We start from the raw sequence: 23,702 nt of genomic DNA, 5'->3' as shown, positions 1-23,702 counted from the left end.
TGCAGTCAAAACAGCCTCACTGGCTGGCTTCTGCATGTCCTATCATGTTCAAAATGACCTTTCATGATCAGAGCTTTGAGTTGACCCAAAGGCAGGGTAATTTTTACAAGATTACTGTTTGAAACATCAGTGAAACCAGAGCACATGGGCATGTTCACATATACACACACACATACACACTCACATGCTATAATTGAGGCTTCCACTGAATGAAGGTAATGGTAGTATAATGGACCATCTTGTAGATGGTGCTGATGGCCTTTGATCCTCATTGAAGATTTCATGGGGCTTTTTTTGTTGTTGTTGTTGATTCCTCATCAAACCAGTGTTTATCTTGCGGTAGCCAGAGTAACGTCATATCAGATTGTAATCTATAGCTATAGCTTTCCTTTTTATTATTGCATAAAAAGATTAATACTATATTTGACCTCTTTAAGAATTTTAAAATTTCTTATTTAGGTTTCCTTTGATGCTGCTATATTCTTTGTTTCTTTTCATTGATTTCTTAAAACTAATTTAGATGCTCTAAAAGGTAGGCCTGGCTGCTTTATTTTGTCCATTTCCCCGCACAGGGTGAGTCAGTCTTTTCGTCACTTCAGTTTAGAGCTCAGTAATCAAAGGGCACAAATAGCAAGAAGGCTTAAGAATTATATCTTAAGGCCGGGCGCGGTGGCTCAAGCCTGTAATCCCAGCACTTTGGGAGGCCGAGGCGGGTGGATCACGAGGTCAGGAGATCGAGACCATCCTGGCTCACACGGTGAAACCCCGTCTCTACTAAAAATACAAAAAACTAGCTGGGCGTGGTGGCGGGCGCCTGTAGTCCCAGCTACTCGGAGGCTGAGGCAGGAGAATGGCGTGAACCCGGGAGGCGGAGCTTGCAGTGAGCCGAGATCGCGCCACTGCACTCCAGCCTGGGCGACACAGCGAGACTCCGTCTCAAAAAAAAAAAAAAAAAAAAAAGAATTATATCTTAAATAGTACAAGACAAAAGTGGAACCAAAGAAGGACATTCCTGCTAGGATAGGGAACTTGGCTTAATACTGAAGGTGTGTATTTGTTTAGTTCTAGTTATAATCTCATAATGAATCCAGGATACATGGCTTAATGTTGGTTTCAATGAAGGCCAGTTACTATCCTAACCCTACCCCAAAGGTGAATGATGGATGGATGTATGACTGACTGACTGAATGACTTACTGATTCATTCAATAAAGTTTTGTTGGCTCACTGCCCTAACTGCCATGCAGAAAAAAATGAGTAAGTTACATTTTCAGCTCTCAAAGAGGAGATTGAGAACTTTTAATGTGAGACAGAGTGAAGTGATTTTATACAGATAAAAATACTTGTGTTATTGGAATTTCCTGCCATGTTATTCAGCATGATTTGTACTTGTGGAAATATTAAAACTTAATTGTATAGCATGTATAGTCAGCCTTCTGTTTCTGAGGGTTTCACATCCATGGATTTAACCAACCACAGATTGAAAATACTTGGGGAAAATTAATAATTATATAACAATAAATGGTAATGCAATTTTTTTCAATACAGTATAAAAACTTTACATCACATTTACAGTGTTAGGTATTATAAATAATTTAGAGAAGACTAAGTATTATGGAGGATGTGTATAGGTTATAAGTAAACACTTTGCCACTTTATATAAGGGACTTAAGCATCCATGGATTTTGGTGTCCAAGGAGAGTCCTGGAACCAATCCCCCTTGGATACTGAACGATGACTGTATTTCCCTTCTTTTCCTTTATTTATTTTTAAGGCTAGTCAAATGAAGCAGTGGGAGGGGAGAAGGAACAAATAAATCTGTAAGTGGTTGTGATCAATTAGTTGTAAACCACACTGCTTCTGACCAGCCTGTATTTCTTTCTCTATATCTATGTTCTTTAAACAGTTTAGTGGCAGTTTCTTTAGGGCAAGTTTTTTTGTTTTACTGTGTTTGTTTTGTATCTAAAAAGAGAATTTGGTGACCATGGGGAAATAGGTAAAAAATAGAGACTTCTTTTCTTTTGAGACAGAGTCTTGCTCCAGGCTGGAGTGCGGTGGTGCCATCTCAGCTCCCTGCAGCCTTCACCTCCCGGGTTCAAGCAATTCTCCTGCCTCAGCCTCCCAAGTAGCTGTGCCACTGAGCCCAGCTAATGTTTTTGTAGTTTTAGTAGAGATGGGGTTTCCCCATGTTGACCAGGCTAGTCTCAAACTCCTGACCTCAAGTAATCCGCCTGCCTCTGTCTCCCAAATTCCTGGGATTACAGGCGTGAGCCACCACACCCGGCCTAAAACTAGAGACTTCTTAACTACCTTAGAGAGTATACACAGGGCTGGGTGTGGTGGCTCATGCCTGTAATCCCAGCACTGTAGGAGGTGGGAGGATCCCTGAGCCCAGGAGTTCAAGACCATTCTGGGGCAGCATGGCAAGACCTTGTTTTGACAAAAAAATAAACAAAATTAGCCAGGTGTGGTGGTGCATTCCTGTAGTCCTAGCTACTTAAGAAGCTAAGATGGGAGGATTGTTTAAGCCAGGGAGGTCGAGGCTGCAGTGAGGCGTGATCACGCCACTATACTCCAGCCTGGGCAACAGAGTGAGATCCTGCCTCAAATAAATAAATGAGTAAATAAATATCTTGCACTCTCATAAAACATATTTGTACATTGCTAATAATAATGCTCCAAGTAGCATAAGTATGGTTAAAAGGTTATATAAACCTGTGCTTCAGTAATTTTGGGTTTCTAATGAAAGACTAGGGCTAGAGAGTTTTTGTTGTATATCCAGGTTTATGGTGTAGCAAAGGATGGAGACTCAGATCCAGATTACTTAGATATGAATCCTAACTTTGCCGGTTTTTACCTTAGACCAGTTTACTCCTATGTGACTCAGTTTCCTCATATAAAATGGGGATAATAAATGCCGTCTTTCTCACAGACTTGTAAGAATTAGACAAGTTAGTATGTGTAAAATATTTAGAACAATCGTTGGGATTATAACACATGTTCGATTCATGTTAGCTATTATTATTCATAGATAATTGGGAGAAAGAATACTTGGGAAGTTGAATTTAGTTTATTTTCTAAGTTTTAGCTTTCTTCAAATCTTTTCTTTTTTTTTTGAGATAGAGTCTCACTCTGTCGACCAGGCTGGAGTGCAGTGGCACGATCTCGGCTCACTGCAGTCTCCGCCTCCTGGGTTCAAGCGATTCTCCTGCCTCAGCCTCCCGAGTAGCTGGGATTACAGGCGCTCGCCACTACGCCCAGCTAAATTTTTGTATTTTTGGTAGAGACGGGGTTTCACCATGTTGGCCAGGCTTGTCTCGAGCTCCTAACCTTGTGATTCACCCATCTCGGCCTCCCAAAGTACTGGGATTATAGGCGTGAGCCTCTTCAAATCTTTTCACACATAACAGAGTAGATAAATTTGAACTTAACTTTATTTTATTTATGTTCTAATTTTTCAGATAGCAGTTTTTACCATTTAGGGAAATGATTAGAAACTAGGAAACATAAATCAAGGAGAGAAGAAACAGAGACCAGAAATCAACTTTGAGTGATTAAAAACTGGTAGTGCTGCAGTTTTGTCCTTCTAAGTGTTTCTGATAGGAATTAGAAAAGCAGAACTATTTTTAAAAATTATTAATTAATTAATTTATTTATATTTTTGAGACAGGGTCTCACTCTGTTGCCCAGACTGGAGTATAATGGTGTGAACACGGCTCGCTGCAGCCTTTACCTCCTGGGTTCAAGTGATCCTCCTGCCTCAGCCTCCCATGTAGTTGGAACTACAGGCATATGGCCACCACTCCCGACCTTGTTGCCCAGACTGGTCCCCACCTCCTGAGCTCAAGCGATCTTCCCACCTCAGCCTTCCAAAGTGCTAAGATTACAGGCATGAGCCACCATATCCAGCTGAAGAGCTATTTTTATTTATTTTTATTTTTAAATTTTATTTATTTATTTATTTTAGACGGAGTCTCTCTCTGTCACCCAGGCTGGAGTGCAGTGGCACCATCTCAGCTCACTGCAAACTCCGCCTCCTGGGTTCAAGCGATTCTCCTGCCTCAGCCTTCCAAGTAGCTGGGACTACAGGTGTGTGCTACCACGCCCCGCTAATTTTTTGTATTTTTAGTAGAGACAGAGTTTCACTGTGTTAGCCAGGATGGTCTCAAACTCCTGATCTCGTGATCTGCCTGCCTTGGCCTCCCAGAGTGCTGGGATTACAGGGGTGAGCCACCAAGCCTGACAACAACAAAGTGCTTTTGAATTACTGGCTTGAACAGGTTTGATAGAAACACTATTTATATAGTAATTCTAGTTCTTCTATAGGAATTTTTATTGAATCGTAGTGTAACTAGATGTTCATTACTGAGAATTTTTATTTAGTAGAGGATGAAGGCTATATTCTCCTATACATGTACTGGAAAACAATATTGTTTAAGGAGATTTCTTGTTAGGAATTTCTGCATAACTTTTACAAATGTTATAGCTAGCTGTCATCAGACACATACTGTGTTCCCACTGGATATCTAGTGTTGGTAATATTCAGGTTTCTTTCTCACTCACTTAAAGTGAATATTGAGGGCCAGTCAAATTAGGAAGAGTTGTGAAACAGAGAGAAGGAAGATTAAGTGGCAATGGCTAATAGTCATCTCTTTGAGTCACTAGTCACAGTCAACATGTTTCAGACCTCTGTGATGTGGGCTCCTTGATTTCTGCCTAGTTTCTACACATCATTGATACCTCTTGGTTCCTTAATAGATGTCAACTGGGCTGGGCGCGGTGGCTCACACCTGTAATCCCAGCACTTTGGGAGGCAGAGCTGGGTGGATCACCTGAGGTGAGGAGTTTGAGACCAGCCTGACCAACATGATGAAACCCCGTCTCTACTAAAATACAAAAATTAGCTGGGCGTAGTGGCGGGCACCTGTAATCTCAGCTACTTGGGAGGCTGAGGTGGGAGAATCGCTTGAACCCAGGAGGCAGAGGTTGCAGTGAGCTGAGATCACACCACTGCATTCCAGTCTGGGCAACAGAGTGAGAAACCTTTTCAAAAAAAAAAGATTGCGAATATAAATAGTCCAAGAGTTTGAAACTAAATAAGATGAAACTTTTATTTAGCTGTGATGATTTCTTCAGCCTATACTACCAATAGTAGTTGGTACTATGAAAAACAGATACCACATGCTGATGAAACGTGGAATTGGTTCTTTGAGATACCCTGTTATTACTAGAAGACTTTTTTTTTTTTTTTTTTTTTTTTAATAGAGACAAGCTCTGCCCCCACTGGTCTCAAACTCCTGGGTTCAAGCAATCCTCCCACCTTGGCCTCCCAAAGTGCTGGGATTACAGTAATGAACCTGGACTGCACCTGGCCTTGGAAGACTTCTGAGTGGGCTTTAAAAATCCTTTAAGTTCAGCATGTCCAGTAGAACTTTGTGCAAAGATGGAAATGTTCTGTATCTGCCACTCTCCAATGTGTAGTCATATGTAGCTAGCTACTGAGCACCTAAAATGTGGCTAACAAAACTGAGAGACTGAATTGTAATTTGTATCTCATTTTAATAATATAAATGTAAATAATCATATGTGGCTAGTGGCCACATATTGGACAGTGCACATAGACAGTGCACATAGAGAACTGAGCAGCATATTTGATAACCAATACTTCTCTACCAATGATTAAAATAATGTAATTCTTATTTACTTTTAGTATGCTTGGAAATGTTGCTTTTTGTTTTGCTGCCATTAGAACTAAAAACAGTATAGTATTTGGCCAGACGCAGTGGCTTACACCTTTAATCCCAGCACTTTGGGAGGCAGCGGGATGTGGATCACTTGAGGTCAAGAGTTCGAGACCAGCCTGGCCAACATGGTGAAACCCCGTCTCTACTAAAAATACAAAAATTAGCCAGGCATGGTGGTGCGCACCTGTAATCCCAGCTACATGGGGGCCTGAGGCAGGAGAATCACTTGAACTCAGGAGGCGGAAGTTGCAGTGAGCTGAAATTGCGCCACTGCATTCCAGCCTGGGCGAGACCCTGTCTCAAAAAAAAAAAAAAGTGCTATAGTGTTAGGAAGAAGACAGAGGAAGTTAATTTAGGAATGTGTTGTTTACTGCGGGTCTTCACTTATATGTCATCTTCCCACTGAGGCCCTTCCGCTCACCCAGTTTATAATTTAGCACCCTCCCTTTCAGCCCACCTTATTTTCCTTTCCTCCCGTTTTTACTCTGTGGTACTTGTCACCATCTAATGTAATAGGAAGAGGGCAGGGATTATTTTCCCCTGTTGTATTCACTGCTGTGTCCCAACACCTAGCATAATAACTGACACATTAGAGGTACTCAGCAAATATTTGTGGAGTGAATAAATGAGGGTTGTGGTTTCTCAATAATTTTAATCTAATTCATTTAACACTTATTTTGCATATAGCAAGCATTGAATTAGATTAGTTATATAGAGTACACTATGGTCACTACCCTTTCCATAGTAAAACATTTATTTATTTGTGAGCTTAAAATCACTGACAAAAAAATTTAGAAAACTAAAAACTGAAAACATTTCTTTGAACCATTATTTGAAACAGAATGTTGAATCGGTTAAATCATTGGTTGGAAGGGACCTTGGCAATGATTTGAATCAATTGTCTGATGTCACATGGTGGTTTAAAGTTCCATCAGTGTCATTTACATCCTCTTCTCATTTCCCCTTTTCCTTCATCCCACAACATATGAATCTTTTTGCTCACTTATTTTTTCTACATCTTCTCATCTCCATTCAGCTAGTTCTCACCTTCTTCTAGGCCTACCTTTCCCACTGACTTTACTGGACCCTAAGGAACTCCTCAAATCCCTATCCAAATCTTTCACCTATATTAACTGAAACTTTCCTGTTGATTATGATTTCTTATAACTCCTTCCTCAGTTCCAGAAGCTTCTCCCTATCCCCTGGGATATCCTCAAGAGCTTATTGGCCAGAAAACCAAAACTTGAAAAGAAAACAACAAGGCAAAATCCCTATAGTTCCAGTTTCTTAGAGTGTGATCTTTCATTTTGTGGAGCTGAAAGCTGTCCTGCTGGCATAATTTCAGTTTCTCTTGCTAATAAAAGTCCAACGTATTGTAGGTTTTAAACATATACATTACTTCGTGCCTACCATTATTGAGAGAAGAAGAGATAATGTAGCTTCTGTGACATAAAAGCATAACAGAACCTCTCCAGTTTTTCCTAAAGAACTGTGGTGGTTTAATTTAAACTATTGGGGAGGTGGGGTTCATTTATATAGAGAATCTAAATGGAAGGAGAGGAACCAAAATATATTAAGCACCTCTAATCATTAGGTAGTCTTTGGAAATTTTTCTTATTTAATTTTTATAACTCTATGAACAGTTTTCTTCATTTTACAGATGTGTAAACTGAAGTGCATGTAAGTAAAATAATTTTCCAGAGTAACCTAATCAGTAAATGGGAAAGCTGAGATTTTACATAGTTATATGACTGTAAACCCTGTGCTTTTTTCCATTGGTAAACCATGCTGCCTTCTAGAAGTGGAGGCAAAGGAGGGAACAAGAGTTATAGTGTTTGATGTAGAATAGGAGGCAGTTTGTTTTTTGCATCCAATGAGCTAGCCACAGAAATAAACCAGTATTATTTGGGGTAAGTGGCATGAGTATCTGGTGATTCCAATGGCCCTGCCTTAACTTTAACCTTCTGTCACTTTCAGCCTGTTCTTCAGGCTAGTTCACATGACGTACAAACACTTCCTACTAAGGAACTTGAGCCTCACAGTTGTGATTAAATGAGGGAGTATGTGACGGTTCATATGACAAATCTATCTCCTTTGTTACTACTTGCAAAGCAGTATGTTCTCAAAAACCACATGAACATATTTTTTTTTCCCCCACAAAAGTAAGAGTTTCACAGCAGCTCCTAGGATTGTGTGGAATGATAGAACAGTCTATAGTCTCGACATTTTTTCTGGCCTCCATGAGAAAAGTTCTACTGTTGGAGGTCAGAAGAAATGTAGAGATGATGGCCTATCCATGGTAGAATAGTGGATGAATAGTCTACCTTGGATGAATATAGTGGATGAATATTCTACCAGGGTAAAATAGTCTATGGTAGAATAGAATCTCTGAGAAAAGCTTAAAATTAAAGAATGCTGTTTCTTTCCTTATACTCAAGATTAATAATACTCGGTGCATGTATACTGTACATCATGTGTGACAAGCATTGAGAATTTAAGGATAAATACATCATGGGCCCTGCCCACAAGGAGTTTCTAGCTTAATTGAGAAGTCTGAAGATTACTGCAGTTCAGGCTGGTGTACTTTATAACAGAGTATGAGAACTTAGGCACCATGCAAACATATATTGGTAGGTGTAAGTGTGTCTAGCTTTATCCTGAGATCAGAGAAAAACTTTTTTTTGGTGGTGTGTCCAGAAAAACCATAGTTATGATTAGCTCTTTACCTCTCCAGTATTATCCCTTGGTGCTTGTACCTTTTTCTCACTTCTGTCATCCCTCCTATGGCTGACTCTTTCAGATTCTTTTTTTTTTTTTTTTTTTTTTTTTTTGAGACAGAGTCTCGCACTGTCGCCCAGGCTGGAGTGCAGTGGCACGATCTTGGCTCATTGCAAGCTCTGCCTCCTGGGTTCACACCATTCTCCTGCCTCAGCCTCCTGAGTAGCTGGGACTACAGGCACCCACCACCACACATGGCTAATTTTTTTTTTGTATTTTTAGTAGAGACAGGGTTTCACCATGTTAGCCAGGATGGTCTTGATCTCTTGACCTCGTGATCTACCCGCCTCGGCCTCCCAAAGTGCTGGGATTACAGGCGTGAGCCACTATGCCCAGCTGACTTTTTCAGATTCTAGATGTCACTTCATTTGAGATATTTTCTGTTGCCAGGCACTGTGGTTCACACCTGAAATCCCAGCACTTTGGGAGGCTGAAGCAGCAGGATTGCTTGAAGCCAGGAGCTATAGACCAGCCTGGGCAACATAGGGAGACTCTGGCTCTACAAAAAAAAAAAATTGTTTTAAAGCCATGAGTGGTGACGTGCACCTGTAGTCGTACCTACTTGGAAGGCCGAGGCAGGAGGATCGCTTAGACCCAGGAGTTTGAAGCTGCAGTGAGTCATGATCACACCTTTGCACTCTAGCCCAGGTAACAGAGCAAAACTCTGCCTAAAAATAAAAATAAAATTTATCTGACATCAGGACAAGGCTAGACACACTTATACACACCAATATGTGTTCGCATAAACCTAAGTATTCATACTCTGTTATAAATCCTGTTGTCTTTTCTTTTTTTCCTTTTCTTTCTTTTCTATTTTTTTTTTTTTGAAACAGAATTTCACTCTGTCCTGCCCAGGGTGGAGTGCAGTGGCTCGATCTTGGCTCACTACAACCTCTGCCTCCCGGGTTCAAGCAATTCTCCTGCCTCAGCCTCTTGAGTAGCTGGGATTACAGGCATGCACTGCCATGCCTGGCTAATATTTGTATTTTTAATAGAGATGGGGTTTTGCCGTGTTGACCAGGCTGATCTCAAATTCCTGACCTCAAGTGATCCGCCCACCTTGGCTTCCCAAAGTGCTGAGATTACAGGTGTGAGCCACCGCACCTGGCCTAAATCCTGTTTTCTTGAGCTATAATCACCTTATGGGCAAAAACTGTTTTTTTTAGTACCAGCATAGTGCTGGGCACACAATTAGGGTTCAGTAAATTTTTATGAGAATTCTGCTTGAGTGATTAAGGAAAGTCCCACACAGAGGTAGCAACAGTTGAGTGAGTTCTTTTTTTTTTTTTTTTGGTAAATTTTTTTCTTTTTTGAGGCTGGGTCTCACTCTGTCTCCCAGGCTGGAGTGCAGTGGTACAGTCATGGCTGACTGCAGCCTTGACTTCACACAGTTCTTAATGGATGGGTAGGAATTTGCCAAATGGATCTAGGAAAGAAATTCCTGGCAAAGGAAGCAATTTGTACAAATAGATGAGAAGATGAAGAGTTTGCAGATTACTAGCAAGGCTTTCTAATTTCCACATGTAGGATGTTACCTCCCGTAACTATCCAGTGCTGGCCAGCCTAGAGTAGATCATGGGGTAAAGAAAAGAAAGCTGCTCTTTCCCCTAATTATATATTCAGAGGTTGAAAATTAGTCTTTGATGTGAATATGTATTTGTATGATTTGCTAGTAATTTCTGTTGGTCATCGTGTCCTAGAGGAAAGTGACTTCTTCCTAACTCCTCGCTGGAGTTTACCTCCCTCAGACATCTCAGGCCATAAGAAAGAAGTATGCTGAATTAAGCTGAGGGAGCTATAATTAAAATAGTCAAGAGCTGATTTTCCTAGGTAATCCAATTTGTATTCGTACTTCAGCATAAAAATACATTCAATTTTAAGCATTATACTCCTGTGATTGATCTTGTAAAGTGTTTATTAAAAATATAGGCTGGGCACGGTGGCTTGCACCTGTAATCTCAGCACTGTGGGAGGCCGAGGTGGGCGGATCACGAGGTTGGGAGATTGAGACCATCCTAGCTAACACGGTGAAACCCCGTTTCTACTAAAAAATACAAAAAATTAGCCGGGCATGGTGGCAGGCGCCTGTAGTCCCAGCTACTCGGGAGGCTGAGACAGGAGAATGGAGTAAATCCAGGAGGCGGAGCTTGCAGTGAGCCAAGATCATGCCACTGCACTCCAACCTGGGCCACAGAGTGACACTCCATCTCAAAAAAACAAAACAAAACAAAACAAAAAATATATAAACATGGGGCCAGGCGCAGTGGCTCATGCCTGTAATCCCAGCACTTTGGGAGGCCGAGGCAGGTGGATCATGAGGTCAGGAGATCTAGACCATCCTGGCCTCCCAGTGACTAACATATAAGAAGACAATCAAACTATATTTTGTTCAGGAAAAGGAAGATAAAGTCTTCCACATCTTCTGGATGGAACCTGGGGAAGATATTCCACAATGTCTTACTGCTTATAAACAATTTTAACAAATCAGCATTAGTTTAGTGGAGGGAAGGAACAATTCATGGCTTCCTGATGAGAAATTCAGTTCACATTTATGTGGCCTACTTTGGAGCAACTTGTGCTGTTAGGTGATGATCTTAAGTTTCTCTGTTGAGCACTACCTGTGGAACTGTCCAAATCTAGGCTTTTAGGAAAATAATATATTGGCCGGGCACAGTGGCTCATGCCTGTAATCCCAGTACTTTGGGAGGCCGAGGTGGGCGGATCATGAGGTTAGGAGTTTGAGACGAGCCTGACCAATGTGGCAAAACCCCGTCTCTGCTAAAAATACAAAAATTAGCTGGGCGTGGTGGTGCACACCTGTAATCCCAGCTACTCAGGAGGCTAAGGCAGGAGAATCACTTGAACCTGGGAGGCGGAGGTTGCAGTGAGCCAAGATCGCGCCACTGCCCTCCAGCCTGGGCGACACAGCGAGACTCTGTATCAAAAAAGAAATATATATATATATATTTGGTATGCCCAGCAATTTATAGGTTAAACGTGGTAATTAGAAACAGTTCTTTAATAAAATAAGGACTGCTTGGGTCGGGTGCAGTGGTTCATGCCTGTAATCCCAGCACTTCGGGAAGCTGAGGCTAGAGGATCTGCTAGAGGATCTGTCTCTCTCTCTCTCTTTTTAAAGTAAAACTTTAATTTTTTTCTCCCACTAGGATCTGTTGAGTCCAGGAGTTTGAGACAGCCTGGGCAATATAGTGTGACCCTGTCTCTACAAAAAAAAAAGTTTAAAAATTAGCTGGGTGGGTGGCACATGCCTGAAGTTCTAGCTACTCAGGAGGCTGTGGTGGGACGATTGCTTGAGGCCAGAAGTTCCAGTGAGCTATGATCGCACCATTGCATTCCAGCCTAAGTGACAGAGCAAGACTCTGTCTCTAAAGAAAAATAAAAATGAAAAAAGACTCTTATTAGAGGGCTTTAAGTGCTGTCTAAATCTCAATGGTAGCTTCAGTTGCTTTGCCTATTAAATCTTATTTTTCTAAGGTGTTTAGGTTTTTTTTGAGAAGGGGTCTCACTCTGTCATCCAGGCTGGAGTGCAATGGCACGATCTCAGCTCACTGCAACCTTTGCATCCTGGGCTCAAACAATCCTTCTGCCTCAGCCTCCCAAGTAGCTGGGACTACTGGCATGTGCCACTATGCTTGGCTAATTTTTGTATTTTTTTTTTTTTTTTGTAGAGATGGGGTTTTACCATGTTACCCTGGCTGGTCTTGAACTCATGTACTCAAGCAGTTCACCCACGTTGGCCTCCCAAAGTGCTGGGATTAGAGGCATGAGCCACTGCACCTGACCGAAGGTTTCTTGCTCTTTCCCTAAATAGAATAGGAAGAGAATCACAAATTTTAATTCTGCTACTTCCCCTTGAGGCACTAAGCTGTGAAGAGTAAGTACTCTAAAAAGGGAGTATCTTATTAGCTAACAAATAACAAGAGATACCTGTCTACTTCTTACAAAGTTAAAGTGAGACTTCCTTTTAAATTTCTAAAACATAATGTGACCGGGCACGGTGGCTCACGCCTGTAATCCCAGTGCTTTGGGAGGCTGAGACGGGCGGAATCACGAGGTCAGGAGATCGAGACCATCCTGGCTAACACGGTGAAACCTCGTCTCTACTAAAAATACAAAAAATAAAAATAAAAAAATTAGCCGAGCGTAGTGGCGGGTGCCTGTAGTCCCAGCTACTCGGGAGCCTGAGGCAGGAGAATGGCGTGAACCTGGGAGGCGGAGCTTGCAGTGAGCCGAGATCGCGCCACCGCACTCCAGCCTGGGCGACTGAGCAAGACTCCATCTAAAAAAAAAAAAAAACCAAAAAAACCATATTGCATAGAAGACTAAAATGAACTCAAGGCTTTATTGTTAATTTTAATGTCATTGGTGTGCCAGTATCATCCTACATTTCTGCTTGTCTGCTTACCAATTAGCACAGAGTAAATACTGATTGTTAAAAGAAAAATTAAACATGATTGTCAGGGAACATGTAGTGTCTTGGCACATAGGCAACAGACGTAGCATTTCTTTCTTCTTTTCTTTTCTTTTCTTTCTTATTTTGAGACAGTCTCGCCCTGTTACCCAGGCTGGAGTGCATTGGCACGATCTCAGCTCACTGCAACCTCCGCCTCCCAGGTTCAATCGATTCTCCTGCCTCAGCCTCCTGTATAGCTGGTACTATAGGCGCCAGCCACCACGCCCGGCTAATTTTTGTATTTTTAGTAGAGACGGGGTGTTACCATGTTGGCCAGGCTGGTCTCGAACTCCTGACCTCAGGTGATCCTCCTGCCTCGGCCTCTGAGAGTGCTGGGATTACAGGAGCAAGCCACTGCACTGGGCCTAGACTTAGCATTTCTCTTTATTTTGTTTTTTATTTTATTTTTTTGAGACAGAGTCTTGCTCTGTTACCCAGGCTAGAGTGCAGTGGTGCAATCTTGGCTTACTGCAACCTCTGCTTCCTGAATTCAAGCCATTCTCCTGCCTCAGCCTCCTGTGTAGCTGGGATTGCAGGTGCCCGCCACCACGCCCAGCTAATATTTGTATTTTTAGTAGAGACGGGGTTTCATCATGTTCGTCAGGCTCATCTCAAACTCCTCATCTCATGATCTGCCCAGCTTAGCGTCCCAAAGTGGTGGGATTACAGGCGTGAGCCACTGTGCCCCGCCTAGACTTAGCATTTCTGAGAGATTAGTTGTAGAGTGTGGACTTCCTTGGAAAATGAATATTTCTTTTGGAGCTTAAAAATTCTTGGCCATTTATACAAGAGCTTCAGTGAGTCTGGGAGTCAGAATAAGGATACCTGGATTTTAGTTCTTGCTCTGAGCAAGGCATTTAACCTCTTTGAACCTCAGTTTCCTCCTTCTGCAATAAGTAGGAGATTGAAATTGAGCCAAATGATCACTAAGAATCCTTTCATTCTTTTTTTTTCCTTCGAGATGGAGTTTCACTCTTGTCGCCCAGGCTAGAATGCAGTAGCCAGTAGCGCTATCTTGGCTCACTGCAACCTCTGTCTCCCAGGTTCAAGTGATTCTCCTGCCTCAGCCTCCTGAATAGCTGGGACTACAGGCACGCACCACCATGCCCGTCTAATTTTTGTATTTTTAGTAGAGATGGGGTTTCACCATGTTGGCCAAGATGTTCTCAATCTCCTGACCTTGTGATCCTCCTACCCTGGCCTTCCAAAGTGCTGGGATTACAGGCATGAGCCACTGTGCCCAGCCCCTTTCATTCTTGAAGTTTTATTGCTACTCTCACAATATGGTAGAATCAGCAGTGAGCCATGACAAGATTTGGCTTTTATTTTATTTTATTTTATTTATTAGAGACAGGGCCTTACTTTATTGCACAGGCTAGTCTCAAACTCCTAGGCTCGAGGGATCCTCCTACCTTCACCTCTCCAAATGCTGGGATTACAGGAATGAGCCACTGTGCCTGGCCTTTTACATTTGGCAGGTGGTTTTTATTTTGGCATTTAAATTTGGCAGATGGTTTTAGCAGCTCTACCTAGATCCATAAATCTATCTTGTTATACTCTTGTATGGTCATGTCTACATAGATTAGAAGGTACTGTTTCTGGGCTGTGTGTGTGTGTGTGCATGTTCAATGTGCCGGGTTTGAACTTACCCAAATATTCAAGGTAATGCTTATATCTGGGTCCTTCCATTTGCTTAATGTTTCTATACAGCAACTGGTTGTGTTCAGACTTTCTCTCTGGCCTGCTTCTTCCAACTTGCTCTCTGGAGTCATACTCTTGACCTGGCCTCTCCTTTCTTGATTTGCATTTATTGAGAGGTTTTCAGGTCCCAGGAACATTACAAAGCACTTCATTTCTGTTCATGTCATTTAATCCTTACAAATTCCCTGTACTAGTAATTTTTTTTTTTTTCTTTGAGACAGGGTCTCGCTCTGTTGCCCAGGCTGGAGTGCAGTGGCATGATCGTGGCTCACTGCAACCTCTGCCTCCTGAGTTCAAGCAATTCTCATGCCTCAGCCTCCTATCTGGGATTACAGGCATGTGCTACCACTCCCAGCTAATTTTTGTATTTTTAGTAGAACCGGGATTTCACCATGTTGGCCAGGCTGGTTTCAAACTCCTGACCTCAGGTGACCTGCCCGCCTTGACCTCCTAAAGTGCTGGGATTACAAGCGTGAGCCACCACTTTCAGCCTTGTACTAGTAATTGTTGTTGTGTAGTTTTATAATACTAGAAAACTGAGACTTGGCCGGGCGCGGTGGCTCAAGCCTGTAATCCTAGCACTTTGGGAGGCCGAGACGGGCGGATCACGAGGTCAGGAGATCGAAACCATCCTGGCTAACACGGTGAAACCCCGTCTCTACTAAAAATACAAAAAATTAGCCGGGCGAGGTGGCGGGCGCCTGTAGTCCCAGCTACACGGGAGGCTGAGGCAGGAGAATGGCGTAAACCCGGGAGGCGGAGCTTGCAGTGAGCTGAGATCTAGCCACTGCACTCCAGCCCGGGCGACAGAGCGAGACTCCGTCTCAACAAAAAAAAAAAAAAAAAAGAAAACTGAGACTTAGAGAGGTGAAGTAACTTGTCTTGAGTTAACACTTAATAAGTGGTAGAGCTGGAATTAAAATTTCAGTCTGACTGCAAAGTTCATGCTCATAAGTAATATACCATATTGGCTCCATGATGATGATGATGATGGTGATAATGATGTTGTTAATTACAATATGTTGAGCACCTCCTGAGTGCCAAGCAATGCATTTGCCACCTTTTGCATTCCCATTTTACAACAATGGAAACTGCTCTTGCTATGGTCTGCTTTTATGCTAATAAGTATAAGTACCTAGGTTCCAAAGTATTGGGCATTATTAAATTGAATTGTGCTTTCAGTGCATTTTTCCTTTTACTTTCTTTCCTGTTTTAATGGTCAACATCATAATGTTTTTCTAATTACTACCAATATTAACAATTTAATGTTGTCTGAATGTTTCTGCACTTTTTTCCCTCACTGATGCCTTAGCATTGAGGTTTTCTTTTTTGTTACCTTTGCTGTTTTTTTCTCTATCAAAAACAGATAATGGGGCTAAGATAATAGAGAAGAGAATGTACCAAGGACAGGCTAAATACGGGAAAGTTCAGATGCTAGAAATCTTCTGGGATCTCAGTTTGGAGACTAAAGATTTAAATGAAAAACTCCCTTTTTTTTTTGGTAGCTGTCTTTAAAAAATTGTTTTGGCCGGGCACGGTGGCTCAAGCCTGTAATCCCAGCACTTTGGGAGGCCGAGACGGGTGGATCACTAGGTCAGGAGATCGAGACCATCCTGGCTAACACGGTGTAACCCCGTCTCTAGGCCGGGCGCGGTGGCTCAAGCCTGTAATCCCAGCACTTTGGGAGGCCGAGACGGGCGGATCACAAGGTCAGGAGATCGAGACCATCCTGGCTAACACGGCGAAACCCCGTCTCTACTAAAAACACAAAAAATTAGCCGGGCGAGGTGGCGGCCCCTGTGGTCCCAGCTACTCGGGAGGCTGAGGCAGGAGAATGGCGGGAACCCGGGAGGCGGAGCTTGCAGTGAGCTGAGATCTGGCCACTGCACTCCAGCCTGGGCGACAGAGCAAGACTCCGTCTCAAAAAAAAAAAAAAAAGAAACCCCGTCTTTACTAAAAAATACAAAAAACTAGCCGGGCGAGGTGGCGGGCGTCTGTAGTCCCAGCTACTCAGGAGGCTGAGACGGGAGAATGGCAAGAACCCAGGAGGCGGAGCTTGCAGTGAACTGAGATCCGGCCACTGCACTCCAGCCTGGGCGACAGAGCGAGACTCCATCTCAAAAAAAAAAAAAAATTGTTTTAATTTTTTTTTTAGAGACAGGGCTCACTATGTTGCCAAGGCTGGACTCAGACTCATGGGGTCAAGTGATCCTCCCACCTCAGCCTCAGTCTCAGTCTCAGTAGCTGAGACTACAGGTGCACGCCACTCCACCCAGTGGTTGCTGTCTTTTATTGAAGGAATATTAGCGCTTTGGTACTTACTAGCTTGGTGATATAAGACACAGGATTTGACCTTACTAGCCCTAGTTTTCTTATCTGAAAATAGGGTAAATAAATATACCTCACAATGCATGGTTAGTTGTGGTGATGATTAAATGCAGTAACCAGTGTAAAACTCCTTAATATATTACTCAAAATTGTTAGCTTCCTCTTTTACCTTCAGATGTTAGTGGAATAATCCAGGTTATGTGGAGGTTATGTTAAGGTTGTGTTATGTGTGTCTTTTTAACATTTAGAAAATTTGGTGTTACTATACTAAATAAAAATTTATCAAGCTGTATCCTTAATATTTATGTACTTGGCTGTATGTAAGTTAGTTATGGATAAAAAAGGAAAAATCAATGTGCAAATTGGACATTCATTTGCTGCATGTGATTAGGTGATATTTCTATGTATTATGCCCAGCATGTAGGGCTACTCTTTGTAATTTCTTATTCCCCAAGATCATATGGAGATTATTGATTTTTAGCAGGAAGAGACTATTATATAATGCCTTCCAAATATTTATTTCAAGTTTATTGTTTTAGTAAGCAGATTTTCAGAAATAGTTGTCCGTATTCTCAGAAAAGATATATTCAGTCCTAAAATATTGTTTCTAATGTTATTAATTCCCAGTACATAGATCTCACCTTGCTTTGGGCATGCCCACCTATAGGTAGGAAATAAAATTTTAGAATAAGTAGCATGTCTTAGTCTGTTCAGGCTACTATAACAGAATACTATAGACTGGGGGGGCTTAAACAAACATTTATTTCTTTTATTTTTATTTGTTTATTTTTGAGGCAGGGTCTTGCATTGTTGCCTAGGCTGGAGTGCAGCGGTGTAATCACAGCTCACAACTCACCTCTGGGCTCAAGCAATTCTCCCACCTCACCTCCCCTCCCTCCAGTAGCTGGGGGCTGCTGGCACACGCCACCATGCCTGGCTAATTTTTAAATTTTTTAGAGTCAGAGTCTCATTATGTTACCCATGCTGATCTCAAGCTCTTGGGCTTAAATAATCCTTCAGCCTTGCCCTCCCAAAGTGCTGGGATTACAGGCATGAGTCACCAGGCCCAGCCACAGACATTTATTTCTAACAGTTCTGGATACTGGGAAGTCCAAGGTCAAGGTACCAGGAGACTGGGTATCTGTGAGGGCCTTCTTCCTGGTTTCCAGACAGTTGTCGTCTTGCATAGCCTCACATGATGGAAAGAGAGAGCTGTCTGGGTCCTTTTTGATAAAGTACTAATCCTATTAGCAAGGGCTTTACCCTCAATGACCTAATTATCTCTCAAAGAACCCACTTCCTATACCATCACACTGGGCGTCAGAATTTCCATATATAAATTGTAAGGGGACACAAACATTCAGTCCGTAACACAGTGAAATCTGATACTTTTGAGGTAAACCTGTGTCTAAAACACACCTTTGAATGGATTACTGCTCCCATTAGCCTTTTACTCATAACCATCCTGGTGTTTTTGTGTGATTAAATTTGTAAATTCTTTGGTGTACTCTTGAGCAGGCTCCCTTTCTTCTATGACTCAGAGCCTGGAGAGTTCCAGCCAAGCTCAAAAGTCAGGAACAGGGGGTGTGGACTTTTGGGCTATGCCAGTCAGCAACTAGAATGTGGTTGGCAGTCTCCTCCCCTTCCTGCACTTCAGCTCTACACAGTGTGCATTCTGGAATGACAGGCATTCCTGGGTGAAGAGAGCCAGTGTGAAGAGAGTTTTGTAAGAACTGTAAGTGCCCAGGCTGTATGGGAAACAGAAACTTCAGCAGATGAACTGACCTTATGCCATTTCCTGATGTTTGGCAGTGACACTGAAAGAGGATCGCATGTCCCCTCTTTATGTGGATTTATCTTTTATGAAAAGTTTGCTTTTGTCCAGGACAGTTTGTTGTCGTGAGATACATCAGACAATATAATCATGGGGCAAGCCGATGTCTCCAGACCGGTAAATCCAGATGCAGTTGGTGAGTAATAGAAGGCAGAGAAACAGAAAATCTTGACAGAAGCAAGGCAGATTTACAGGTGAACTTGAGTATTTATGCGAAGTTAAACACAAGAATGTTGATGATCCCAACTTTGAAATGTTTATGTTTGTGAAGAATGAATGAAGTCATGCAGAACATGGCGAGAAACTTAAAAAAATTAGGTTTTTTAAAACTTAAAACCTTAAAAAATTTAGTTTATTAATTTATCACTCACAGTTTTGTTTTACTTGATCTCTTTGAAGTTTTTTATATTATATTGCTAAGGAATTGTCTGTTAATTTCTTGCCATTACTAAAGATAAATGCTACAGAAATGTATTTAGAATTCAAAGATATTTTGCTAGTATTTTACAAAACTTGGAAAATAGAACTGTTAACTTCTATAGACAGAACCACTTTTAAGAATTAAGTTTTTAGACTTGGTTATACATTTTCCTAATAAGTCTCAGGCATTTTCCATTGTGCTAGTGTTTCCGTTTCTCTTAAGTCAATGCTTTGATATAAACTTTTCTGAAGTTGGTACATTTGAAATGTTACTGTCTAAGGGATAGCTAGAGACCAAGCTGATTGTGAGTATAGCTCAGAATTTCAAATCTTCTACGTGCAATTGTAGTCACTTGTCACTGCAAGCTCATTTTCCTAATCTTGTAGGGTTTTATATAAGATGACAATCATAAATTGGGAAAAACAGTTTTAAGCGGATGTTCATTAAAGGGTTGATTAAATATAAGCAAAACTAGGGAAAGCCTGTGAATCATTTCTGGACATTATAATATTTAAATAAGATTTATACCTTCACTTGGATTTATGGAGAAGCAGAAAACATGTTCAGTCCTAGGCTGTGTTTTTTGTTTTTTCAGAAACAAAAAATGTTGGTGACTTTTTAAAAATGCATAAAGTGTGGAAACACAGGTAACACTCCCAAATGTTTCGTAATGTAATGAGATTTTGTTTCTAAGGGTAGTATTTTCACCTGAGAACTTCCTAGATGAAATATCTTCAGCAGTATTTTTCATGTGTTACTGACACTGAGCCACATGGATCACAAAGTGAGTCATTCAGCAACAAATTTTCAGAACTGAAGTCAGGACTTGACTCACTTTACCTTGATCACTAGGGCTGTGTCTTTATCAATTCATTAACTCACTTAAAAAAATGAAATGTTGGCCGGGCGCGGTGGCTCAAGCCTGTAATCCCAGCACTTTGGGAGGCCGAGACGGGCGGATCACGAGGTCAGGAGATCGAGACCATCCTGGCTAACACGGTGAAACCCCCATCTCTACTAAAAAAATACAAAAACTAGCTGGGCGTGGTGGCGAGCACCTGTAGTCCCAGCTATTCGGGAGGCTGAGGCAGGAGAATGGCGTAAACCCGGGAGGGGGAGCTTGCAGTGAGCTGAGATCTGGCCACTGCACTCCAGCCTGGGCGACAAAGCGAGACTCCTTCTCAAAAAAAAAAAAAAAAAAAAATTGAAATGTTTCATAAATAGAAAAAGGTATAAAGAAAAACATAAAGAATCATCTGGGACCACTACCCAGCCTAACAGATGAAATTTAGAACATAAAGATAAACCTCATCTTATCCTTCTCTTCTGCATTCCCTTCTGATGACATTTTGCTTCTTTGTTTCCAGAATTAAACATTCTCCTATATTTGATAAATAACTCACTTTTGGGCCATAAATTCTCCTGTGGTTTCTATGCCAAACAGTAGTTGTTTGTTAGCAAGTATAGTAAGGACTCAACGCTGGGCATTTATCTATGAGATGGAAATGAAAGGGCTTTGAAAAACAATAAATTGTAAAGCAAGTACAATTTAGTGGTAAGTGGTGGTATTTAAGAAGAATGTCCATCTAACATCTATATACTGTATAAAAAAGTTCATCTGAGTAAAGTTTGGTATTTTTATGCTTCTGAAAAAAAGTAAGAATCAAATTCATCAATTCTTTTTTTTTTTTTTTGAGATGGAGTCTCACTCTGTCGCCCAGGCTGGAGTGCAGTGGTGCGATCTCGGCTCACTGCAACCTCTACCCCCCGGGTTCAAGTGATTCTCCTGCCTCAGCCTCCCAAGTAGCTGAAATTCATCAATTCTATTCCTACCAGTAGCCCTAATAAAAGACATTTGAGGAAGAAATAGAAATCAGGAGCCTAACTAAGGTTTTTATGTTTCCTCTGGATTTAATTTTGGGGTTTTACTTCCTATTACCTAGATAATAAGTAGTTGACTATAAGCTATTTTCATGGACTGACTCCATTATTGTGCTATTTATAATTCAGGATGTATTCTCTTTGAGCAGATCAGGATCAGGTTATGAAGGTTTAACATTGAAAACCTTGAGAACTATACCAATTCCATTAAAGGTTTTCACCAAACAACAGTTTCTTCATTTAAGTTTAAAAGCCTTTATGTGGGTAGCTGATTGGAAAATCTTACCAGATTATTTGGAATGATAAATGTACAAAGTAAATTAAAACCTAAATTATTTGTTTACTCTTCTAGGCCTATGATATAGCACTTAATTTTGAGCTTTGAAATTAACAGTGCTAGGTTTGACAAGTCAACTGATGCAAAACACATGATGAATATATTGAATTGATTTATTATTACTTTCAGGCACTGTGAATAACAGAGAGGCCCCTGTGTAGATACCATTCATGTCTAGGCCCTCAAGAAGTTTGTTTTGTAGTTGAGAATTTAAAATATGAAAAAGGTATCCAAAATATTTATATATATTTTTTTAAATTAAGGCATACTTCTTTTTTTTTATTTGATTTTTTTTTTTTTTTTACTTAAAAAATTTATTTTTGTAAAAATGGGGTCTCACTGTGTTGACCAGGCTGGTCTCCAACTCTAGCCTCAATTGATCCTCCCATCTTGGGCTCCCAAAGTGCTAGGATTACAGGTGTGAGCCACCAAGCCCATCCCACTCCTTTTTTTAAGTTAATTGATTCCCTTGACTTGTAATGGAAGCCCAGAGCTATTAACCAAAGAGTCTGCTTTCAAATAAATAATCTTTGCGTGAGGACTCATATGCAAATTTATGAGCTATTACAACCATATCCAACCAGTGTTTCTACTGTAGGATCTTTCTGACAACCGGTAAACTGAGTATTTGAATGTAGATTAGGAATCTGTGCTGTGGTATCCATTCAAGGAAATATGTTCTCATCAGTTAATTGAAAAAAATTATCCTTAAATAAAATATGTTCATAGGAGAAGCATGTAGATTTATCTAGATAAAGCATTGCAGTTGGGGCAGAGCACATTAGTTCATGCCTATAATCCCAGCACTTTCGGAGGCTGTCGCAGGAGGATCACTTGAGTCCAGGAGTTTGGTACCAGCCTGCGCAACGTAGGGAGACACCGCTTCTACAAAAATAAAACTTTAGCCATTGTGGTGGTACTCATCTGTAGTCCCAGCTACTTGGGAAGCTAGGTGGGAGGATTGCTTGAGCCTGGTAGGTTGAGGCTGCAGTGACTCATGATTGCCCCTCTGTACTCCAGCCTGGGTGTCAGGGAGACACTGTCTCAAGAAAAAGAAACACAAACTTTCAAATCCTACTTGGTAGTTCTTAATGAACATAAAAACTGTTTTTTGCTTACCAAAATTCTTTACTATGTGTCATATTAAAACAACTAGCTAATTATCACATATCCTTAAATTAGGCACAAGACCAAAGAATTTTTTCAATAGATTTTTTATTTTTAAACGTTTTTTTTTTTTTGGCCGGGTGTGGTGGTTCACAAAGCCTGTAATCCCAGCACTTTGGGAGGCCCAGGTGGGAGGATCATGAGGTCAGGAGATTGAGAACATCCTGGCTAACACGGTGAAACCCTGTCTCTACTAAAAATACAAACATTAGCTGGGCATGCTGGTGCGTGCCTGTAGTCCCAGCTACTCGGGAGGCTGAGGCAAGAGAATCGCTTGAACCAGGGAGGCAGAGGTTGCAGTGAGCCAAGATCGCGCCACCGCACTCCAGCCTGGTGACAGAGCCAGACTCTGTCTCAAAAAAAAAAAAAAGGTTTTGTTTGTTTGATTGTATATTTATTTATTTACTTATTTTCGAGATGAAATCTCACTCTGTCACCCAGGCTGGAGTGCAGTGGCGTGATCTCGGCTCACTGCAACCTTTGCTTCCCAGGTTCAAGTGACTCTCCTGTCTCATCCTCCTGAGTAGCTGGGACTACAGGTGCCCACCACTAAGGCTGGCTAATTTTTGTATTTTTAGTAGAGATGGGGTTTCACCATGTTGGCCAGGTTGCTCTCAAACTCCTGACCTCAAGTGATCTGCCTGCCTTGGCTTCCCAAATTGCTGGGATTACAGTTGTGAGCCACTGCCCTGGCCAATTTATTTTTTTTTAATTGAAAATAATTGTACCTGTTGATGGGATACATAGTGGATATTTCAATATGTACGATGTGATTAGATTAGGGTAATTAGCATATTCATCATCTCCAATATGTATTATTTATTTGTATTGGGAAGGTTGAAATACTCCTCAGTTGTTTGAAACTATATATTATTGTTAACTATAGTCATCCTGAAGTGGTATAGAACACTAGAACTTTTTTCTCCTATCTAGCTATAATTTTGTATTCTTTAACAAATCTTTTCCTATCCTTCCCTTCCTGTTATCTCTCCCAGCCTCTAGTAGCCTCTGTTGTACTTTTTACTCCTATGAGATCAA

At 41.3% G+C, this 23,702-nt stretch overlaps 1 protein-coding gene across 19 annotated transcripts in view; it reads left to right on the top strand.

The window, feature by feature from the left end:
- The window catches only part of LOC105494564 (phosphatase and actin regulator 4), a 145,332-nt gene that overhangs the window by 51,792 nt on the left and 69,838 nt on the right, over window positions 1–23,702 (top strand). Inside the window, exon 2 of one of the 19 annotated variants that reach the window (XM_071097619.1) lies at window positions 18,910–18,994. The exons of 14 other annotated variants lie outside the window; for them this stretch is intronic. In XM_071097619.1, coding sequence (XP_070953720.1) covers window positions 18,949–18,994 — 46 coding nt within the window. In that variant the 5' untranslated portion in view covers window positions 18,910–18,948. Of the gene's footprint in view, window positions 1–16,801; window positions 18,995–23,702 lie in introns of those variants that run through there. 4 more of the 19 variants (XM_071097616.1, XM_071097625.1, XM_071097650.1 and 1 more) reach the window with 4 other exon arrangements.

This window comes from Macaca nemestrina, chromosome 1 (genome assembly GCF_043159975.1).
Source record: "Macaca nemestrina isolate mMacNem1 chromosome 1, mMacNem.hap1, whole genome shotgun sequence".
Taxonomy (NCBI): domain Eukaryota; kingdom Metazoa; phylum Chordata; class Mammalia; order Primates; family Cercopithecidae; genus Macaca; species Macaca nemestrina.
This window is presented reverse-complemented; position numbering and strand designations above follow the sequence as displayed.